This window comes from Buteo buteo, chromosome Z, assembly GCF_964188355.1.
Source record: "Buteo buteo chromosome Z, bButBut1.hap1.1, whole genome shotgun sequence".
Taxonomy (NCBI): Eukaryota; Metazoa; Chordata; class Aves; order Accipitriformes; family Accipitridae; genus Buteo; species Buteo buteo.
Window position 1 is genome coordinate 76,030,850 of NC_134204.1, and position 22,420 is coordinate 76,053,269.

A 22,420-nucleotide genomic window follows, 5' to 3' on the forward strand; every position below is an offset into this window, starting at 1 on the left:
GAACCTTGAAACAAAGGGTGAGCTTCACAAAAGGATTTAGCACTGCCATTTCCCTTTGTGAAGGACATGCAGATCAGCTTCTGAAGCCATCTGTGAGAAATTAAGACATACTGGTTTACTATTCTGCTGAATATATAGGTCAAATCTATGCAGTGTTTTTTGTAATAAAGTATAATTTATTCATTTTAATATAAGTTTAATACTGATTATGTTTTATCATTTATAGTTATATTAAAATGGGAATTATTTCTTTTATAGTGAATAAGTGATCCTCTGGGAAAAAGAATTGTCTTGTTCTGTTCAGAACTCATCCTATGGTGTGTAGGTTTTATGTAAATCCTAGGGTTAAAGCAAACTTGGTGTAAGTGGCCTACTGGTATAGCAGAGCTGAATGGCTCTTTAATGGTGGGCTTTTTGGTTTTGCTTCTGAGGTGCAATGATGGTTCTTCCCGACCTGTAACAAATAACATTACCTTTGTAGCCCTTAGGTAGTGTATTCCCTACAAGGTATACAAGGAGCAGTGTAATTTTTGTGATGAATGCTTGGATAATGTTATTTTGAAAGCTAGGTTCCAACTTAAACCTTTTAAGGCAAGCATCTCCTGGCAAGGATCCTGGACATGTCTGATGTTATCTAAGGCTTAGTTTGTAAAGAGAGATAGATTAAACCATTTCAGTTTGTTTCCCTTTAGACAACAGATATATTAATAGCCAATTCTGTATGGTCAAAATCTTCTTTAAAAGCAAAACACTGAGTAAGGACAGAGATCAGGCCCAAGGTCAAATGTTTACGGATTAGATGCAGAACATGTAATTGAGGCAGTAACAAAGAACCTTTGATGATGTCATTGCTGTGGCTGTCAAATGGCTGAAGAAGTCTTTGGTCTTGGATGCTACTCATCCCCTGATTTTGTATTACGAACTCTATATTAGCATTAAAAACACAGAAGTTAGAGGTTCAGCTGGTTTTGTGGCTGTACTGATCGGACTTCATTTTGCCTTACAGTAATCAATTTCTAGAGGAGGATTTTGTACGACAGCTTTTTTTGTTGCACAAGACTTCATTTTTTAATTCTAAGGACTGTTATTGGCACAAAGAAAATGGCGAGTCTGCCAGATATTTGTACACACTGAACAGAGACTGAATACAATACAGATGGTAATAGCTTTTTGCTAATGTGAAAAGAATGTTTTATTTAAGTTCTGGAAGGCTTACTGAAACTGACTGATCTATCACTCCTGCTAAAGAAGTGTAGACAAGAAAATAGGTACTAAAACAGTCAAAGACAAGGTGTTTCTAGCGGCCCCCTGCATTTCTTTGCAATCAACAAGAGCTTTAATTGTTTTGTTTTGTTCGTACTTACCCCTTATTATTAATTTATAGTAGTGACCAAATGGGCTGTGTTCTCAACTAAACAGGTCATTCAGCACCTTATTTTGAGTTATGGCTGGTGCTCAGTTTCATTTGATGGTAAAATCAGAAGCAGATGTGGATATTCATATCAAAGAAACAGGTTCTCAGGATCCTTTTAACTTCCGAATCCTGTTTAGTAGGCTTTTAATCTTTATTTATTGAAGAACCTGGCAATTTATGAAAGGACTGCAGAGCCTTGTCATGAAAAAAAGTCATCTTTATGTAGATAAAGTCCATGAAGTTGTTTGGAACTGTTTAAATACATGGAACCACCTCTGTGTGTGCTAACAAGTTTAGGGGTTACATGAACAGACATTTTTAAATATATGAAATTTCTGTTGGGGAAAAAAATGGCTTTTAAAACAACTTTCTGGAGGGGGAAGGAGAGAGGTGTCTCGGAATAGAGGGATGTGAGTCAGGGTTAAAGGAAACAAAAATTATGTGAAATGCCATACAAATATTGGAGAGAAGAGGCAGAGCAATGCGGATCGTTACTTGGATTGTCAGCAGCTCTGGATGGTGGCCTGTGCCTTATGTCACTGTGCTTTCACAGAAAGAAAAAAAACACTAACTGGACCGACCACCAGACATATACAGATGATTTAAAAATAGACTTATGTTCCTTCTTTTTTTTTTCCCTCTGAAATGTTGAATGTTTCTTTCTTTCTCTTGTTCTTTTCCTCTGCTGTTATACAGCAGGGATTCTGTGTCTAGAGTTACAGCTGCATGATGTGCAGCCCAAGCTGTTCACTGGCTTTGTTTTTGTTTGATTTCTAGGGGCACTATGTAGCAATCCTGTCTGTTCATCTGTCTGTTTCTCTACTCGATCCACTGGTGCCTGAATATTGGAGTCTGTCAGGTAGCAGGAAGACAGTTTCAAGCTCTCTTACCTGTTAGTTCAATTTGTGTCTGTGTGTGACATAAGTGCTGCCCCAAAGAGGAGGTTGCCCTTTCAGATGCAGAGGACTGAAAAGTTGTTGGCTTCTTGCCTTATCTCAGGGTCATGTACCTAAGGGATGTTTGCCCCTCAAAAATGCTCTTTTCCTTATGCTTCCCACTCACTCTAACCAATGACCCACATTTTTTAAGAGGGCTTGGTAAGCTATTGTTTACAGGGCCTACAGCCAGGGAACCTTTCTTGATCACACAGAAAGACATAGAGGTTTGTGTACTCTGCACAGTAGTTTCAGAGGGCATTGGTGGCAGTCTAGTTTTGCAAAGCAGAGATCCCTGCTAATTTACTAATCAAAATTAAATAGTTGTTTCTGAGATCCACATTGTCCTAGCTAGTCTACTGCCTCTTAAGCTAGTTTGTTCATTGGCCATGCAGACATGTCCCTGTATTTAGGGAAAATATGGAAGTTTGATTGCTACCTATTATGAGTATCGCTGAAAAACTAGAGCAATATGTAATGCTGTCCACTACCTTAATCTGCAGAGTTTGTGCAGCTTTGTGCTATGCACAGAGGGAAACAGTGCTGAAAGGATAACACTGAAATTGCAAGGCCGCGTCCTGCCAAAATCAAGCTTTGTTCCCCCTCCTGTACATGTTACGACATAATTGCAAGTTGAAATCATATTCTGCTAGAGCAAGCTGCGTGCAGGTGCGATCTTCAGAGAATTGCACTGGCAATCATCTCCATTATGTCTCCTAACCCTGTGCAAGTTGTGGTTTCTTCCTCAGTTACAGAAGTTCCACAACTTGCATATATTTGGGACATATTTTTCCACCTTTATTATAAAAGTGATTTGCAGATTGAAAGTTCCTTCTGCAAAGCTCAGAAATGCTACAGTTGCAAAAAACAAATAAGTATGGATGGAACATATGTTTTTCCTCATCTTGTTCTTCAAATTAAAAGCCATTTCCACTGAAACAGCTTGAGAAAAACATCCTGAGTGGAAAATTTCAGCCTGAATACTTAAGAAGTTGGATGGAAGCTTAAGCTGCTTACATTCTATTTTAAAATAGCCCAGTTAATGCTAGATATGTTAATTATGTATGTTAATCAAAATAGCACTACCCTCTCTGCCTGCAGTGCTACTTGTCTTAGAGCATCCATTTCAGAATGCATTTTGAATGAATGAGGTACTTTTTTCCTACTATTTGTCTTCATATTGTGTTTTACCTTGTCTTTATCTTCCTGATTCTTTTAATTCTAGTTTTCCATTCATTCTGGTTTTTCATTTCATTCTGGTTTTCCACTTATGACTTAATCAACATGAAGAACAATAGCTTTGGTTTGTGAAGGGTATTTGTGTCTGTAAGAGAATTTGGTTTCACTCCTTTTGGGTTTTGCATTCAAGTAGTAATAAAATCAAGCCCAACTGCAACACATTGCTTGGCAGTCTTTCAGACCACAGTGCCAATGGTCTGTGCTTTGATTTATGGTGTGTGTATGCTTGTTTTCAGTTAGTATCTACCTGAAATCAGTGCATTGCCAAATCAAAATCAAATTGTCTTGAAATGTGGCCTGGCTTAGGGAGAAAGGTTATAAAATCTTTGCAGGTTCTTTGGACTGACCTAACTTGTAAGCTTTTGATTAAGCTGAAAGCCAGACAATTTTATTTTATAAGTCTTACTTCAAAATTTTATAATGAAACTACTCAACTCCATAGTTCGCCTCCATTTTTGGAATTTGTGTTTGTTAAGGGTGGCTTAAATATATTTACTACTCGTCATACAATGACATGATTTTTGGAGCATCATTTGAAGATCTGTCAAATGTGGTCTGTTGTATTGATTGTAGTATGGTACAATCTATTCTTGAAATAAACATGGTAGTAATTTGCATGCTACCAAGTTGAAAGTCTGCATCTAATTCCTTCTACTTAAGTTCACAGTCCCTCACAGTCCCCTGCTTTAGGGCCGCAGAGAGCACCTGGCCACCAAGAGGAGATTGGTGGTGGTCCCATGTTTACTCACACTCTGACAGACTGTGGCCAGTTATGAGAGCGGTAACTTCATAGGTTGGTTTCTAGTCCATAGCATAGCACATTAACGTCGCATTTTTGCAGGTGCTCTGCCTGTCATTCAAGAACAAACACACTCAGAGAGTAACTAGCACTAGTACGCTGTCCGACTGGAATGATGAAATGTGCAGGAATCTGTGGGGCATGTCCTCACTCAGGCACTACTGAGTATTGTTACAGATGTTTTGTGTGAAGTATTAGAAGGAATGATCCTTAGATCTGTAGATAGCAGCAGGGTGGAAGGGACTACGGGCAGTTTTTGAGGCAATGACAGACAAGCTAAAGTGATCTTGGCAAACTTGTAAGGGAGGAAAGCACAATTCGACAGGAACAAATGGGGAAAGCTATGCAGGGGTTAAAAAAAACAACAATCCAAATGTTGTTCGGAGAAGACTAGCAGTAAATCAGACGTGGGCCTTCTAATTTAGTGGATCAAAACATAAGATGACATTAAAATATGTTAGAATGTATTTGTTGCCTCAGACTTGCAACAAAAACAAAAATGTATCACCAACAAAAAAGCAGTCTTCATGGTGGGAGATACAGATAGACGGATTTTGATCTCTTAGGAGCAAGCAGTTTGCCAGCAATAAAGAAAACTGAGTGTTCTTTAGTCACTTGTTTCTCTTTCTTCAGCTGGTTAGCTGGTTAAACTTCATAACTATTGTCTCTGACTTGACATTCAATCCTTGAATGCATGATGCCATAGGAAACTGTAATGATTGTTGGCACGCTTCAGGATTTGTTCTCCATGCAAAAAATTACAGTTTTGAGGACTGCTTATTTTTCCAGGATCCAGTTTTCTAGTGCAGACGTGCTGGTAGTGGAGATTCAGTAGCTGACTGTAGGAGGCATGCTGAGGGTACATTTAGGGAAGCAAGTCACTCACTGCATGGTCACTCTTGTGAAGCTTGTTTAATAGGAGAGACACCCAAATTCTTTGCTTTTTACTTATAATTTACTATGGCAATGAGTAGGAACTTTTCTAACTAATCTCATGTTCTTATCTGTTTCTAAAACCTGTTCAACCTCCCTTCATAGAGAGAGACTTATGAAACCTCATTGGGCACAGCTGTATTTTGCATTGCACATCAGGTATCTGAGATGCTTTTTTTTAAGACTACTGTTCCTGACAGAATCTCTCCCATCTCACTACCTTTTCCTTCATACCCATGCACATGTATGTACACGCTCTGTGGCATGTTCTCTGTCTATGCATACACTGTTACATTTCTTGTGGGCTTACTAGGTAGATAGCTCTTTTCCATCTGCCTTATATAGGAAGAGAATGACACAGGCACTGTTTTGTTTTCCAGAAGTTCAGTAGATTTCCCCTTTTAGATGAGGAAATGGTAGATGGAAAGTGGGAAGGAACATGTGGAAATAAATAATTCCCAAGCCTGTGGCTAGATAATGACAGTGGAAGCTTTAACTGCTCATAGATGCCTTATTGAGAACTGTTTTCAACATTTATATCTGTGGTTTTGACTGATTCTTCACCTTTTGTTGATCTGTCAGTCCCTACAATTTCTCCAATAGATCTGTGGATTTTTTTTGAGCAAAGTAATCCCTAATAAAATACTTTTTGTTCTTAGTTACCCATTACAAATTGTAGAGGCTTTGTCCAAACTGGTAGCTGATATGCATCCACGTCACTCCCATGACACTGAGGCAGTTGGCAGCATCTGAACTTTGGTCCCATGGGTCTTGCACTAGATTTTTAATGTTTGTATTACCTATTCAAACTGAAGTCTGAATGAAGTTGCTCAAGCACTTCAGGATCATTGCTGTCTGACGCATGGGTGACTTTTATCAGTCAGTGTGAAATGTGTCTCATTTCAGATCATGCCATGATTTCTGGGGTTGTGCAGACTGTGACCATCTGAAGTGTGACTCAGTGTTTGGCCTTGTCTAACCACAGGATCTACTTGCAGATGGTTGATCTTCATTACAGTGAGTGGTCTTGCAAGGACTTGATCTAGCTGTATAATTCAAATAAAAGGAGCCACATCATGGAGGAAGTACTGTACAGGCCAATCGCTGCTAACCCTTTGCTGAGGTGTGCAATTTCATTTTCTTTTCCAGCAAATATTGCAGCATGCCCGTGGAAATGCCACAAAGGTGATATTTCTCATTACTGATGGATATTCCAATGGGGGAGACCCAAGACCCATTGCAGCATCCTTACGTGAATTTGGAGTGGAGATCTTCACCTTCGGCATATGGCAGGGAAATATCAGAGAACTGAATGACATGGCATCCCATCCAAAAGAAGATCACTGTTACCTTCTTCACAGTTTTACTGAGTTTGAAGCTCTGGCACGCAGGGCTCTTCATGAAGGTATTAATGTACTAACCTCAGAAGTCTACAGAGAGCAGAGAAGTCTGAATAGAAAGATCTCTAGTACTGTCTTGTAATTATGTCTCATGTAGTGTTGATACCTTTTTTTTATTTTTTATTTTTCCTCTTACTTTCTAGCAGAGGTGTTCATCCTCAGGTAAAAGGATAAACTGTTTGTTTGACTAACTCATCATCAACAAACTGTGAGCCAAATTCTCCTCCTTGCTATATACATACTTAACCTCCATTCAACTCACCATTTTGTCCCCCAAGAACAGACTATGGTCTTGGGCCAGTGTAACTTTTGCTTGAATAGATGAACTTTGTAGTCAGATACATGGTTGTCCAAAAGAGGCACCTAGTACACACCTTAAGGCTACCCTTAATACCTGTTGATATTTTACACAGCAACTAAAGCTAACCTGTTCAGAACTGATTTAGATGTCTGTGTATAAGAGTAGATTCGGTTTATGTTTATGACCTTATACATTCAGTAAAACTAGAAAGAGCAAGGGGTGGAAAGAGAGTTTGGACTGTGTTTTCATCCTTTTTTAATCCACCATATTAAAAAAAAAAAAGTTCTTCCTGAAAAATAGAGTAAGTTTAGACTAACAAATGAGAACACATGACTAGATCTTAGTTTGTAAGCCAGTGCTGCTTGATTGAGGCTTAGAACATGCATCAGACCAGCCATTAGCATTTATTTGCTACATTTAATTTTGAAAAGCATGCTACTTTTACATAAGTAGTGTGCTTTACTGCCATTCTGTTTGTTCCAGGTAAGGTTTAATTGGTCTATGTGAATGTGCTGAAGGAAAGATTATTTTTTTTAGTATGACAACTGGTAATACATGCCATGTCCAAATGCTCTCCTGATGCCAAAGACGGCATCCACCAAAGTCAGGAAAACCTGTCTCAGCAGCTTCTGTTGGGAGTGAGACTGCATTCTGACCGTGTTAGGCGCAGGTGAAGCTGAGTGGGAAAACTTGAGGATCTTGCACCATGGATTTCAGTGAGCCTTTTTCCAGAATAAGAACACCCATTTTTTTTTACAATTGGAGTGTAGCAAGGCTCTGCTTCATGCTGCCATCACTACTGCTTAGAACTGGAACCTAGGGGTTTTAAGCAACATTTCATTAATGACATGTCAGGCTGTGGGGGGACTTTTGTTTGGATTTTTTGTTAATAAAGTGATACTATTTCAGATCTGCCCTCTGGCAGCTATATCCAAGAAGATATATCACATTGTTCATATCTCTGTGAGGCAAATGAAAACTGCTGCGACATCATGGCAAGCTGTAAATGCGGCACTCACACTGGCCAGTTTGAGTGCATCTGTGAAAAAGGATACTATGGGAAAGGACTACAACATGAATGCACAGGTGAGTTTCATGTCTCAGTGTTTGGGTTTCTCTGTATGTCCTGAATATGTGGCTAACCTAGTTGAGAGCAAAAAGCTCTGTTTGGGATTATGACTGTGTACCTGGATCAGAATGCATCTGAGGCTGTTGGAAAACTCTCTCTGGCTGAAGACATGCAATCTAGCAGTCAAATTCACCTCATACCTTGTCTCCAGCAACAGCCCAAAGAGATACACAGGAAGAGGTAAGAATAGGGCAAATGTTCTGACACAGTAAAACTTCCCTAAAACGCAGCCCCCCAACAATTTGTGACTAGACCTTACCAAATCTGAGGTAATGTCTTTTGCCCTCAAGTGCTCTTAGTAAATTTTTCCTTCATGAATTTTGCTGATCACTTTATGAACTTTTATAAAGTTTCCTGTTTGGAGACGGGCTGTATATGCGGATCTTTGCAGGATAAATCCTTGGCAAAACTTAGAGTCAATTAAGTACTCTTTAATTCCCTCATGTTGATGAGGAAGAAGGCTTTAGGTCACTAAACAGAAACTTGTCATCACATTTTGCTAAGCTTATTGTTGTTACTGCTTTTTGGACAAGTCCTTTTACTAGTATGCATTCAAAGGCTGCAGCTGAAATAACAACTATTTACAGTTCTTTATGTCTTTATTGTCAGAGAAGGTATGCAGGTTTTATCCAACTCCATTGATTTTTCTAGGACGAAGGTTTCAAAATGGTCAGAGCATATCTGAACTCTGTTATATTTGTTTTGTGAGCTGGACAAAAGGAGTACTTAAATATTTCTCAGCTAGGAGAAAAATACAATATTTATATTGATCTTGTTTGCCTTCTTATATTCTCCCTTATATCCTGCTTATCACAGTTCTCATGAGATGTTTCCTCATGAGATGTGAACTAAGTGCAGTCGATACATGGATCATGGTTGTATAGCTGTTTGAGAGCCATCCTGCTTTTTTAAATGTGATTTTCGTTACATGTAGAGAGTCTCTTGATACAACTTGTAAGAGTTGGTAGTTCTGTTCAGAGAATAGACACAGGCAGGTTTGTGACTAGAAGCTAAAGAACTCCTTCAGGGGAAGGTTTAACAGAGTCTGTGATGGCTGTACGCCTGCACGAGGAGGATTATAAGGATATACTGAGGGATCCAGACTATACATAAGCACATGATGGGGGAAAGGTGTTGTGTCTCACCAGTGCAAGAAAGGACTGAGATATACCCCAGTGTTTGTGTTGGGAAGTTAATCTGTTGTATTATACTCCCTGCCAGTTATCACTTTGCAGTTCACTTTGTGCCTCTGGAGCATCTTTCCTTTGTTCTGTATTAAGAGAAGTACGTAAGTAGGAATTCATTGGGGTTTGAGTGCAACATGAGTAGAGGAATGTAGTTAAGAGTCGATATTAGCACTGGCACATTGGATCAGAGTCCTATTTTATGTAAGTGGGTGCAGCTTCCCTGTGTGCTCGGTTAACTCTAAGCAAAGATACACTGTTCTATTTTGCTTATTTTCAATTGTAATTCTATTTTATTTCACAAAAAATAAAATTTTCATCTTAATTTTTTCTTTTGTAATTCAAGTCAATTTCCTATACCTCGAGTGCCTTAATAACCTATTGAACAAAATAAATGCAACGTTTCTGCCTCTATCAATAACTTGAATCATTAAATATTGTTTTGAGCTATTTCTAAAGATAGTAGGCCTACCATTTTACAGCTACCCTTTTTACATGAAAGGATCTTTTGATGGGGTGAGGATACCTTTTGAGTGCCACCAAAAATAATAAAAGTCTGACTTCTTTAAATGGGTACTTCGCAGCTGCAGAGGAAAGTTTTGTATTGACATCAAGAGCAGGTGCTTCTTAAATAAGTTTTTAAAAAGGGCTGGTATTAGATACACTGCAAATAAGCTGATGATTGCAACCATCTGCTGTAAATGTGAAGATAATTGAAGATGCATACATATATTTTAGGGAGAATTTGACCTGAATAACTCAATCCTGTTCTTTAAAGTACGTCTGCTCTGCTCAACTACTGTATTCTTCTTTAAGACAGACAGAAACAAAAGGCAACGTGTGTTCTTTAAAGGAGAAACAGCATATTTTTAAATCTTTTATTCTGAAAAGGATTCCAACTTTGTTTTAACATTTCCCAGCTGAGCATAGCTGTGGATTTGTAAAGCATAAGGAATCTTAAGAATGCATCTTAACTTTTCTTCCTTGTATAATGTGCAGGAGGACTTTTGGCAAGTTTACAGTGACAGGACTTACATGTTAATTGGACTACTTTTAGCTTTTAATTGGTTAAACTTGCAGATACTCTACTAGCCTATGTTTACTTAGCACAGTAAGGCTTTTTTTAAAGAGTTTTCATTAAGGTGGGAGATTATTCTTCTGAGGCGTATCTGTTCTTTTTGGTATTTTAGTTATTTTCTGTGGTTATTTTCTGTATGCTTTTGTGCTTAGGCATTATACTGCCTTACTGTCGTTTATGTTTTCAAATGTGAGGCATCAGAATAACTAGGTAAAAATGACAACAGTTCTTTACTTTCCTAATTACCTGAAAACACTCTCTAGAAATCTTCCATAAAATAAAACACGAGCCACATGCTTTGTGCCGAAAAGCAGGAATTGGCTTCAGTGTCCCCCTCGTGTTCTTTGTAATATTGTTGATGATGTGCCACAGAAAGAAGAACAGACTGACTGTTCTCTACTTTAAAAAGCAAACCAAACAAAAGCTTCTTGGCCCACAGTAAGAGCCTCATGCAGCCAGAGACATCTGTGACAGTTGTGACAAAGGAAGGGAGAAAGAGGAAAACCAGAGGCAGTATCATAACCAGTCCCAGGTATTGTAAAGTACAGAAACACCCCCTCTTCAATAACGCTTCAGTTTTTTATCTCCTTCCTTTCCTTGATTACAAATGCTGAGTTTCAACCAAAAAAAATTGCATAGGTCAGCAAAAATAAATCTGTGATTTCCACTATCTGTGTCTCCCGTTCCACGAATAAAAAGGTGGGCTGTTCAAGTCAACTGCTTGTTCTGTGGAAAAGTAAAACAAATGTCCGGGTCTCCATTTGTATCTTCTTCTCTGTCTTAGGAGGTTAGGGAGTATGTCTTTAACACAGCCTTTTCACACGTTTTTCAGCAAGACTCTCCAGAGAAAGTTCTTTTTTAAGTGGGCTCTTGGGTTGCATGACCTTTTGGATTCATGATGATGCAACTAAAGGATGATAGCCATCATGTTCATCTCATAAGTTACCTCCTAAGCAGAGCCACAGTTATTGGGGAGGTCAGGAAACTGTTGTCTACAACCAGTAGTTCCTTTTATTTAACATATGGACCCCATTTTTTGCAGCACAAGGTATCCAAGAAGATGGCAGGGCAGAACTAGTAAATGAAATAATTGTGGTCTATGCTAGTTATTCCTTCTTTCATCTGTTTTTGGTCCACTACTTGGGTATAATTATTGAAGTGTAGAATCTCACCATATGTGTAAGTACTCAATAGGTTGCCTAGGCTTTGATTTAGGAGTATGCAGCATTATCAGTTATCATCTGCAACAGTTTTGTCTACAAAACAGCACATGGATCTGTAAAGAGCCTTTCCAATGAAACCTGAAATCATGTGAAAACACTTTTTTTTACAAATTTTGATTCAGAACACGTTCACTGAAAAGACTTTAAACTTTGAAGAAATATAGGTCCAGCAAGGCAGGGGAGATTTGCATTTTGTGGTTTCTTGGATTTTGGACCCAATTTTCATCTGAGCATTTTTTTCTGTGAGATTTTCAGGTTTGTTCCTGTTGAGAATGCAAACCAAAACCTGATGTTCATGAGTTGGATAGCTTTCTAGTTAGGAAAAATAATATATATTTTGTGTTTAATACATTGCTAGCAGTTATTTTCTTAGACAGGAAGAACTTTAATTCCAGTGGTGATTCCAATGGCCTAGTCAAAGAAAGCTAAACCTCTCTTCTGCCATGCTGTGTCCTTCCTCCCTTCCATTTGATAGGAGCTTCCACCCCCTGGAAGCTGGGTTACCCTTTCTCAATATTCCTTTTACGGAGGTGTTTCTTTAACTACTCCAGAGGAGTTACAGGCTTAATGAAGCTTTGCCAACCATCTTGAACTTGTCATACTGTACATGGAAATTTTCACTAAGTTTACAAGATCCCTCCAAGCCCCAAGGCATCCAGAGTTAACAACATGTATCATAACATACACTATACCCTTCAGCAGGTGCCTGTCATGGATCTGGAGGAAAACCACCAGCAGCACTCTGAGATTCCACTAGTAATTTACAGACAAGGAGAGAAAAGAGAACAAGAAAGGGAGTGTGAAAAAGAGAGTGTACAAAATGTCTCCAGCCATAGTGAAATCTCAGGCTAAATTTGCCTGTTGAATCTCAAGGTTTGAATTAGTTCACAGAACTGTGGATTTTCAAGCTCTTAGAACTTAGTTTCTTGCTGTCTCACAAGGCAGTGCCACTTCATACTTTGATCTATTGAAACTGCATCTTAAAACTGAAGAGGAGTTTCGTTTGGTTCCTCTTCTCTCCTTTGTTTTTTATTTCTAAATCAGAAAAATACTTTTCAGTTCTAGCTTAGCTCTCACTAAAAGAAGGCTTCTCCTGAGACCTGCAGCCATTGAAAACTGGCAAATTGAAAAAGGAGCATGTCCTTGAGAAAAATGTCAAATGGCTGCTAGTGTGTTACCTTATGCCACATAAATGTGCAGATCTTGATAACCAAAAGAAGAAAGCAAATAAAAATTTTAAATGAGTTGGAAAAACTTGGATTACAGCTAGGCAAGGAAGTACATAATGAAGCATTAATTAATGCTTACAAAACATGAGCAGTTTGGAGACACTTGGAGTTGGACTTATCTACTGTAGAGACAGAAAAGCTTGACTGTGGAGCCTTTGCTCTGAGTACAACACCTGTCAGTCAGTGATTCTCCCTTTCTGCTTAACAGATGTCTAATCATGAACCCCTTTCTGTAACCCTTTTAGGGGATGAGATGCCTTTGTATACTTTACTCTTTTATTTGTGATTTGTATTTTTAAAAAATGCTGCTCCTGAGCAGAGCCTTCTTCTGTTACAGCCTCTCTTCGGTGGCTTTTTGTCTGTGATAATATGCAGAGGTTCTATTGTGAATTTACTGAGTTAAAATGACTGGCTGTCACGTAAGGAGAAGAGAAAACAAGAAAGCAGGAATGTAAACCAAGAGGAAGGATGCAAAATACCCATGACTAAGCAACATTGAATTGATGCCTAATTAATACTTGCAAAAACATTCCTCACTATCATTCTGTGTATTTTTTCTTTTTCTTATAAATCTTGTTTGATTCACTATGGGTAACAATTTGAGCATAACATCGTGATGATTAAATACAGAAGAAATGTAAATGACTGTGTTTTTCTAGTGAGGGTATCATAACATCATGATGGGTACGTACAGGAGAAATGTAAATCGATCTGGTTTTCCACTGAGGGTACTGGAAGACAAGTGGATGAGAAAGGTGGATATAGGAAGCAAGTGCTATAGACAAGGCAATGGAAGTTTAGTAGGTTAATTATCTTTAAATAAATCTTGTTAAGACTTCAAAAAAAAAAGCAAAAACGTTCATAATTATTGTTTGCATAAAGACTGTAGAAGATGGCTTTTACAGATATTTTGTGTAGAAGATAAATACATCTGGAAGCATCCAGTCATGCTCTTCCAGATTTTTTGCATTGAAATCTGCTTTCTCAAAAATTTGTCCCCTGAAGCCCAGTATTTCCTGCTTTGCTTTTGGAAATTCAGGTAGAGATTCTCCTGCTTGTTGCTATAGGAAGCAAAGCAAAGGCTGAGTATAAAAAAGGATTTGGATGCTGCAAGATTTTTCAAAATGGAGCACACAATAGAGAGAAATTCCTTTGGCTTGGTAGTTTAAAAGCATAATGGTAGTAAATCCTTCATGTCAGGTAGGGGGTTTTTTTGGTAGGAATCACTGACAGAAATGAATGTTAGCTTGCATGATACTACAGTAGTTTTGCTTGCATTTTAAGTGGCTTCTGGCACCTAAGTAGTTTGTTTCCCACCGGTACAACCTGCTTTATGAAGACGGGGCATTTCTGGCAGTAGAAGCTTCTTTCGATGAGTTTACTCCTTGAAGCCTTATGACCTTGTACTGACAGAGTGATACCAAAAAGGTTCCTAAGGCACAGTGTGTATGAAGTGTTAACAGGTTTTGTCATTTGCTGAAGTGTTCCTTACAGTATTGTAAAACTGCTGTGATCTGCTTTCCCCATGTGAAACCTTTGAAGGGAAAGAGTAGCAAAACAATTTTAATTTTTTTTTTAACTATACATTTTATAAATGTAACTAGGAAAAAAACCTGATGAGGTTGGGATTTTATTTTCTTTCTTTTGTGATCTAAGTATTCACAACTCAGTTGGGGAAGATCATGCAGACTTGCTTGGGGGTTTTCCTTTGTTTTGGTGGAGGATTGTTATTTTGTTTAAGATTATGTGAACCTCATCATTTCCAAAGTGGAATTTTAATTCCGATTCAGTCCATCAGAAAAACTCTTTAACAAACTCTAGAGACAGACAGTGAGCTTTCCAAATCATCATAGAAGTGTAAAAGTTTTAACATTTAACCAATGGCTTTGCTTGATGTCGTGGTTTAAACCCAGCTGGTAACAAAGCACCACAAAGCTGCTTGCTCACTCCTGCCCCCGCCCTGGCCCTGGTGGGATGAGGAGAAAATATAAAGAAAAGCTCGGGGGTCGAGGCAAGGACAGGGAGGGATCACTCACCACTTATAGTCATGGGCAAAAGACAGACTCAACTTGGGGAAAAACCAAAATCAATTTAATTTACTACCAGTCAAATCAAAACAAGGATACTGAGAAGTAAAACCAAATCTTAAAACACCTTCCCCCAACCCCTTCCCAGGCACAGCTTCACTCCCGATTTTCTCTACCTCCTCCCCTCCGGCGGTGCAGGGGGATGGGGAAAGGGGGTTGGGGTCAGTTCATCACAGGTTGTCTCTGCCGCTCCTTCCTTCTCAGGGGGAGGGCTCCTCACTCTTCCCCTGCTCCACCGTAGGGTCCCTCCCACGGGGGACAGTTGTCCACAAACTTCTCCAACGTGAGCCCCTCCCACAGACTGCAATCCTTCACAAACTTCTCCGTCTGGGTCCTTTCCGCGGGGCAATCTTCAGGCACAGACTGCTTCAGCACGGGCTTTCCCATGGAGTCACAGCCATCTTTGGGGACATCCACCAGCTCCAGCGTGGGATCCTCCCCAGGCTGCAGGTGGGCATCTGCTGCCCACGGGCTGGGGGGGACAGCCTGCTGCCCCACCACGGGCTGCAGGGGCATCCCCTCCTCTGGCGCACCTCCTCCCCCTCCTTCCTCACTGACCTTGCTGTCTGCACAGGGGCTTCTCTCACATTCCAATCTCCTCCCCCACTGCAGGTTTCCCTTCTTAAATCTGTTCTCCCAGAGGCGCTACCAGCATCACCAATGGGCTCGGCCTTGGCCAGCGGTGGGTCCAACTTGGAGCTGGGGAAACTTCTAGCAGCTTCTCACAGGAGCCACCCCTGCAGCCCCTCCCCTGCTACCAAAAACCCACCACACAAACCCAAAACACTTGGAAAAATGTAAAAAAGGAGCTTTTCATGGTTAATTTGGTACAAGTTTTTTTCACCTAAACAAATTATATGTGCAGCTACTGGTGTTTTTTTAACCATATCCTTAGTTTTGATATGCCTGTTGAAGTGAATAAGAGTATTTCCAGTAGTGTTAATGAGTTTTGGATCAAGTCCTTGGAACTGAGTGACTCATTTTTCTCTCTTCTCCAGGCCTTATGTATCAACTTATATATATCTTCTGTTGCAAAAGTAAAAATTTTAAGTAACATGATAGCTAATATGGAAAATGATGTTTCTTTGGTGTAGAATTTTTCTAACTCTGCACCATGTAGCTTGTTTCCTTTGCTTTTAAAACTGAACTGTAGCAGAGAAAGAAACCCTAAAACTAACCAAAAACCACCAACAGAAAAGTTTTCTGGATATACCAGCACCATTTCTGAGGAAATTCTTTAAAAATGAAGTTTTAGGGTGAAGGTGAAAACCCAGATTTAGTTTTGACATGTGCAGACCAGAAAAGCAGAGGTGTGTAATTTTACATCTGTGTGAAGTATTGAAAAACGTCTCATCCTTTCCAACTAGATGTCATCTAAGGCTTTAGAAAATAAGTTCCTGTGCCAAAACAGACTCTTTCTTTTGTATTAAGTACAGAGCTATTTCTGAAATAAACTTGATGGAGAGTTGGAAAGTGATGGAAAAGTTACCCTTTTTTCCTTATCTTGGAAGTGACTTGTCCTGATCACCTCAGAATGTCATGAAAATACAGCCTCTGGCCAAAGTTCATATGTGCAATTAGAGGAGAAGAATCAACCATCTGCAGGGCTTGAGAGTAGCAGAAACCATGCTCTGGACAGAAATAGACATGACATAGAACTAGTCTCCAGGTTTCTGTGCTGATCAGACTTAGGGCCTCCCTGGAGCTACCAGGCTGTCCTTTGGCCACAGTGTAATCATTGCAGGCGGCTGTCACAGTGAAGAAGGCTCCAAGTGTAAATACAGCACCAGCTAGGTTTAGCCTTTAGTTAAATGACTGTAAAACCTTTACTGTTAAGCCTGGGCTTTGCCTTGAGTCTCTAGACAGGATTAAAAGCAGGCTGTCTTGCCTTCCTTGTTTGAAAACATCCTTTTCCAGCTGTGCAATCCCAGGTGAAGTGGGTAGTTTACAAACTTTGTGCTGAACATGTCTTCCTTAACTGACTGAAACATTCATCAGCCAGTTGTCACAGATTTTTTGACTGGTCTTGCAGATTTGAGGATCATTTTCAGGATTGGGACTTGTATCATACCAGGCACTTAATGGAGGAATTGTCTGTCCATTGAATCCCTTAATGAAAAGGTTTTTACTACAACATTCTTTGGTTACCCCTATGGATTACATGATGTCATCTTGTCTTCACTACCTTTTCAGAAACACATAGCCAGAATGTTTTCATAGACAAGTGCACACACATACTATTCCTGAACTTGTGCCAGTCTCACAAATTAAAAGCAGACATCTTAGCATTCTGTGAGCCTTTAAGTTGCTTTTGTCTTAGAGAAGAAAAAATAAGAATTCTGGAAAGAGTGCAGCAGGGATAAAATAACATGGCAGTATACAGCAAAGAGTGTTAATTATTGAAATGAGGAGAGAGGTTAGGAGACTTAGAGCTTATTTTAATTAACTATTTTGTCCCTAGTGGCTCCCTAGGGCTCCAAAACATCACCTTTAAGTACTTAAGTCTTTCCCAGGATGTAATCTGTGCTACAATTAACTTGTAAGGTAACCCACAGTTAAATAAGTCATCTGTTTGCAGATTTTGACCTCAACAAAGTCTTTCAAGGGGTATTTATGCAAAAGGCAATATAGATGTTCCTTCCACTACCTTCTGTCCATTTGGCCGCTACTATCATAACAGAGTAAAGATAGTAGTGAGAAGGGATGAGATGGCCTGCCTTTCTGTTGCCTCTCCTGTTCAGTCCTGTCCAGCTGACTTCTCCGTGTTCTCAGTGGAAAATTGTCTGGCAGGTTCTTCAGATCATTTCACAATCAATTCCAGGTGAGAAGCCCTCTCTCTCTGTCCTCTGCAGCTATGCTCCTTGCTTCCTCCTGCTGTGCACATTTCTCTGTTTCTTCAGCCACAGCAGTCCAGAAATACTTCTGACTCTGGTACCACTCCAGCAAAGGCAGTGGGCAGCAGGTAGAGGATGCTGGAAAAAAACACCATGATGAAAAGAGGCAAAAGCCCACTCAACTTGGAGCAGAATTAGGGCAAATAGGTTGCAGACATTTTATGATAAGCTTAATCTATCTACCAGGTATTCAACAGCCAGAATGGATGGGAGCAGTTTGGTCTGCCGTCTTGTAAGCAGCCCTGTTTTCTTCTGTCACTCTCAAATCTCCTGCAGATGGCCCAACCTTCTCATCCAGAAAGTGCTGACTGCATGGTGGAGTGTGACTGGGTCTCTTGAGAATGAAAAAACAGCAACACAGATCAGTCTCATCAAACAGGAAATTGGTTTCTCCTGGTTTTATTGGTGTTTTGATGAAAACAGAAATCAGGACTCTGCTCAGAAATGGGAACCTCTTCAGGCCAAAACCCTAGGGTTTAATTTGTTACCATGCAAAACAAAGCCAGACCAGCAACTCACACTTCCAGTGCAGATGTTTTAGTAGGGCTGACATCTGAAGGTAGTTTGAGGAGTTGAATATTTTCTCCCTAGTTTGAAATTTATTAAATATGAAGTGTTTTCCTCCACAAGAATGGGAAGAATGAATGGACCTTTGCGGGGGGTGGGGAGTTGAGAAAGATTAGTTTTACAGAAGTGTGTATAACTTAATCATGTAGTCTAATTGTAGTCATGTTGTTCAGTTGTAATTTGGACCTGACAGATCTGAAACAAAACCCAATAGGATTAAGCACTAACTTGCAGTTTTTCATTAGTGTAAAGTGTAGAGGAATGGCAAAATCTCCTTCTGTGTAGGTGTGTGCAGCTGTACTGATTTTACGCAGAACTGCACACTACTATAACAACCTAAGATCTGGCTCCTTCTCCTGGCCATGAGGCAAATCTGCTCGGTTTTCTTGCATGAGAGCAAAAGAAACATACTGAGGATAGCTAAAAAATAAGTCGATTTTTGGCCCAGAAAGTTCAAACAAAGGGTGTTCCCTTGTAAATGCCATAGTAAATACCCATGCAAAGTTTCCATCTCCTTGTAGTTTGTTTCTCAAGCAAGAATGCCAGAAGATAAAGTACAAGAATTTTCCTACGTTATGACTGCTAATGCCGCATGGTTTTTTTTCACAGATTATTGCTATTAATTCCAGCCTGTTTGTTGGTTAGGGCTTCACAGAATAGTCCAGACTATAACATTCCTATTACTATTGTCAGGCTTCCCTTCAGCTCCAGTTTTTATGATGGAAAAGTGCTTGCTACATTCTGACTGTGTTCCCCTAGGAAAACTCTTACCTGGAAATACACATAGGTGGTATTAAAAACTGGAGAGAGAGAGAGAGAGAGGAAATCTCAGTGTGCTGGTGGAGCGCAGAAACACATACATCTACATGGGCTGAGAATACTCTAAGTCACATTAATTTAAGGGCCTATATTTATATTCTGAGTTTAATGTCTGTGTAAAAACACCTAGAGCTTTGGAGGAGAATGTTGGCCTCTTACTGTGTTTTCTCTTCCTGTCCCTCATTTCACACTTTGCCCATCTGCTGCCCTCAGAGCATCCTGTGAAGCCTACATAGGCCTGGGAACAGCAGTCTGTTAAGGCTTGCTGCAATAACTTTAGGAGACAAACCCCATGTGTCTCACAGCAGCAACAGTGTGTGTACTCACTCTGGGGAGTCCAGGCCAGTGTAGAGGTGCTCTAGTACCTTTAAATGCAGCAGCTAACTAGTTTAAATCTTCTGCATCTTTTTTACCTCTGTGGCACAGAGGTGCCATAGGTCTCAAGACAGAGGGTATGGAAGAGGGGTTTGCCTGCAGGAATATGAAGTGCTGCAAAAGTTACTCTTTCAAGTAACTCAGTTCACAGGACTAGGTTTTTCTAAGTACAAGGAGAGTGGGAGGCTGAGTAGCCTTATTCTGAGGAGTCTTGGTGTCAACACAGAACATAAGGAATGCTTACCAAACCTCATGGTTATACACCAGAATAGCTATGTGTAGTTAAGCTGGTGTTTCTTTTGGACTTCCATTATTATCTATCTCACAGAGGCATTACTTTGTATACCTAAATATACTGTCGTCCTCTAGCCCTGTTTCTGTTGTCAGCCTGGCAAAGAATATCGCCTGAAATGCAAATATTCAATTTCCCTCTTTTCAGAGTCTAAGCCTTTGCCTCAACATAGTGAGGATCAAAATATGCAGTCACTTGCAAATCCCTTCCTTTCAATTTTATGCGATGTGAATTGTAGAGGAGTAAAACACATATATAAATTTTGCTCTCTTTTATTTTTTAATGGAAATTCAAAATACAATGCCTTACAAAATACAACACCATTTTTTAAAACACGGTACTTTTGTGAGCACCCATATTCTTCCCAGTTGGCCAAAAACACTTCACAAAACTGTCCCGATGGCAGCGCAGCGGTGGTGGTTAGGTCATGGCACAGGAATACACAAAGGCAAAGACACTTGGTCTTTGTTAGTGAGTCAATTTCAGCAATGGGAGTAGCCAAGCTGTATTCATGTATGACTTTTTTAGGCGGACCAGTAGCTCACCTTGTGCTCACAGTCCAAACCCATGAGAACAGAATTAATGTGATCACAAAAAAATTGGAATAAGAAGGAGCATACCGGGCTCAGACACTGAGGCACCCTCTGCCAGCATCTCTTTAATATAACAGTAGCTGAGGGTTACCTTCATTCCTACCTTTTCCACTACTTAGCAGTGATGCTCCTTTTTGGTACTCATGCACTATAATGGCTGTCCTAGTCTAGGTGCCAGAAGAGTTTGGCCTAGAAGCAGTACTGACATATACTGTGGCCCCAAGAGCATGGTTTGCATGGCCCTCAGTTCTGGTTGACAAAGGATGTCTCATGCTCTGCCAACCTCGAGGATTCTGCTGTTTTCACTCTCCTGATAGCTCTTCACCATCACCAGCAGTTCTTCAGCAGCTACCTGCACACTTTCGACTGTGTCGCAGGCAAGAAGGCAACTTGCACCCTGAGAACATGTGGGAAGCCCCCTCCTATCTTCTTGTTCCCCCCGTCTCCTTTTTACGACCTATCCCTCAAGATGCAGGTGATGGATTACAGCTGTTTGTTTTTTGCCTCAAGGCTGAAGCACTGACAAATTTTAAAAGTAACAAGTTCAAGGTCTGTGAATGTGACGCTTCACAAAGTTGCCTGTAACATCTTAAATTTCACTCCCAGTGATGTTAGAGATTGATTTATTCTCACTAGTTTTAAGGTCATTTTGGCGAGGCCTCCTACATTGAAGTAGAAAGTGCAATGCCTCATATATTCCTACATCAGAGAGGTAGTTTATCATCTGTCATTTGCATCCCTCACTGGTTCACAATCTGCAAAAGTGCAAGAAATTAGCCAAGAACTTGGCTCCAACTCAGGAAAAACTGGGTTATTTTTAGACAGCATTAATTATCTTGTGAACCTAACTAATTGGAATCAAGTGCTGTTTAGGAATAGATTTTCTAGCTAAAAATCAGTGGTTCAATAAACATAACTCCTAGGTCCATTCATCAGTGATTTAATCATTATTGCTGGTTATGTTTTTTTCTTGCTTCAGGTTGCAGTTAAGAATGTTCCCTCCTTCTTATTCTACATCTCTGCAGGTGTAGATGGCCTTGTTTATGGCAAAAGAGTTCAGAAAAAGGGCATGCATTTGGAGAAGAAGGTAGGACGAGAAGTGTGGCAGACCTTTTTCCTCCCAAAGCATAGAAAGGACGTCACTGCCCTTTAGAAAGAGAACAAGAAGTGATTCTGTTTCTTCAAGGTGGAAAAAATACCCTTGAAGCTGAGATGAAGATGGGGAAGTGGGACACAGAGCACAGTTTCACTTTGATGTACAGAGAGGCTGAGCACCTGACAGTTCTTGGAAGAATCTCACTGCTGTTTCCCTGCTCCCCTTCTGGCGGCAACAGCACTAGGCTATTTCATTCTAGTTTAAACAATTGCAGGTTGCTACTTTAGCACATGCTTGGTCAATACTGAGCAAGAATGGGCCTTATGAACACATGACTCACTAGCCAGGGATTCCTGCTTTATGGGAGAACTCCTGCATTGCAAAAGGTTAGGTCTTTGCAGAGTGGCTAAGAGATGGATACTAGGTTATCGCTGTCTAGAGGGGGATGCCAAGGTGTTGTTCAGAAATGTTTTAATGGAGGTTCTCCACAGAAGGAGGCTTTATTAGACTGAGGACTAAGGCTGTGTATTTGGTTGTGGTACTGCAACATAATCTTTTTTATCTTTAATCTTTTTTACCGTAGCTTTTGCAGTAGTAAAGTTTATTTTGTTGGCAGGCACAGGATTTAGTACTTAAAACACATTCCTTTAGTTCCAATCTGAGGTAGTCCTTTTGCTTGCAGCTGACATTACTTTAGCACAAATCAGATCTCTCCTTAAGGAATTCCTTTATGTCTTGCAAAGAAATGAGAGAGGAGAAGGACAAGGGAAAATGGGGGAAGTAAAGTGAGAAGCAGTCACTCTTCTAATGTTTCTTGAGCAAGAAGTGGTTAA

At 39.9% G+C, this 22,420-nt stretch overlaps 1 protein-coding gene across 3 annotated transcripts in view; it reads left to right on the top strand.

Moving 5' to 3' along the window:
* SVEP1 (sushi, von Willebrand factor type A, EGF and pentraxin domain containing 1) overlaps positions 1-22,420 on the top strand; it is a 127,858-nt gene that overhangs the window by 12,652 nt on the left and 92,786 nt on the right. For all 3 annotated transcript variants that reach the window (XM_075021205.1, XM_075021206.1, XM_075021207.1), the window contains exons 2-3: positions 6,470-6,725; positions 7,931-8,107. In XM_075021205.1, the coding sequence (XP_074877306.1) occupies positions 6,470-6,725; positions 7,931-8,107 (433 nt within the window). The remainder of the gene's footprint in view (positions 1-6,469; positions 6,726-7,930; positions 8,108-22,420) is intronic.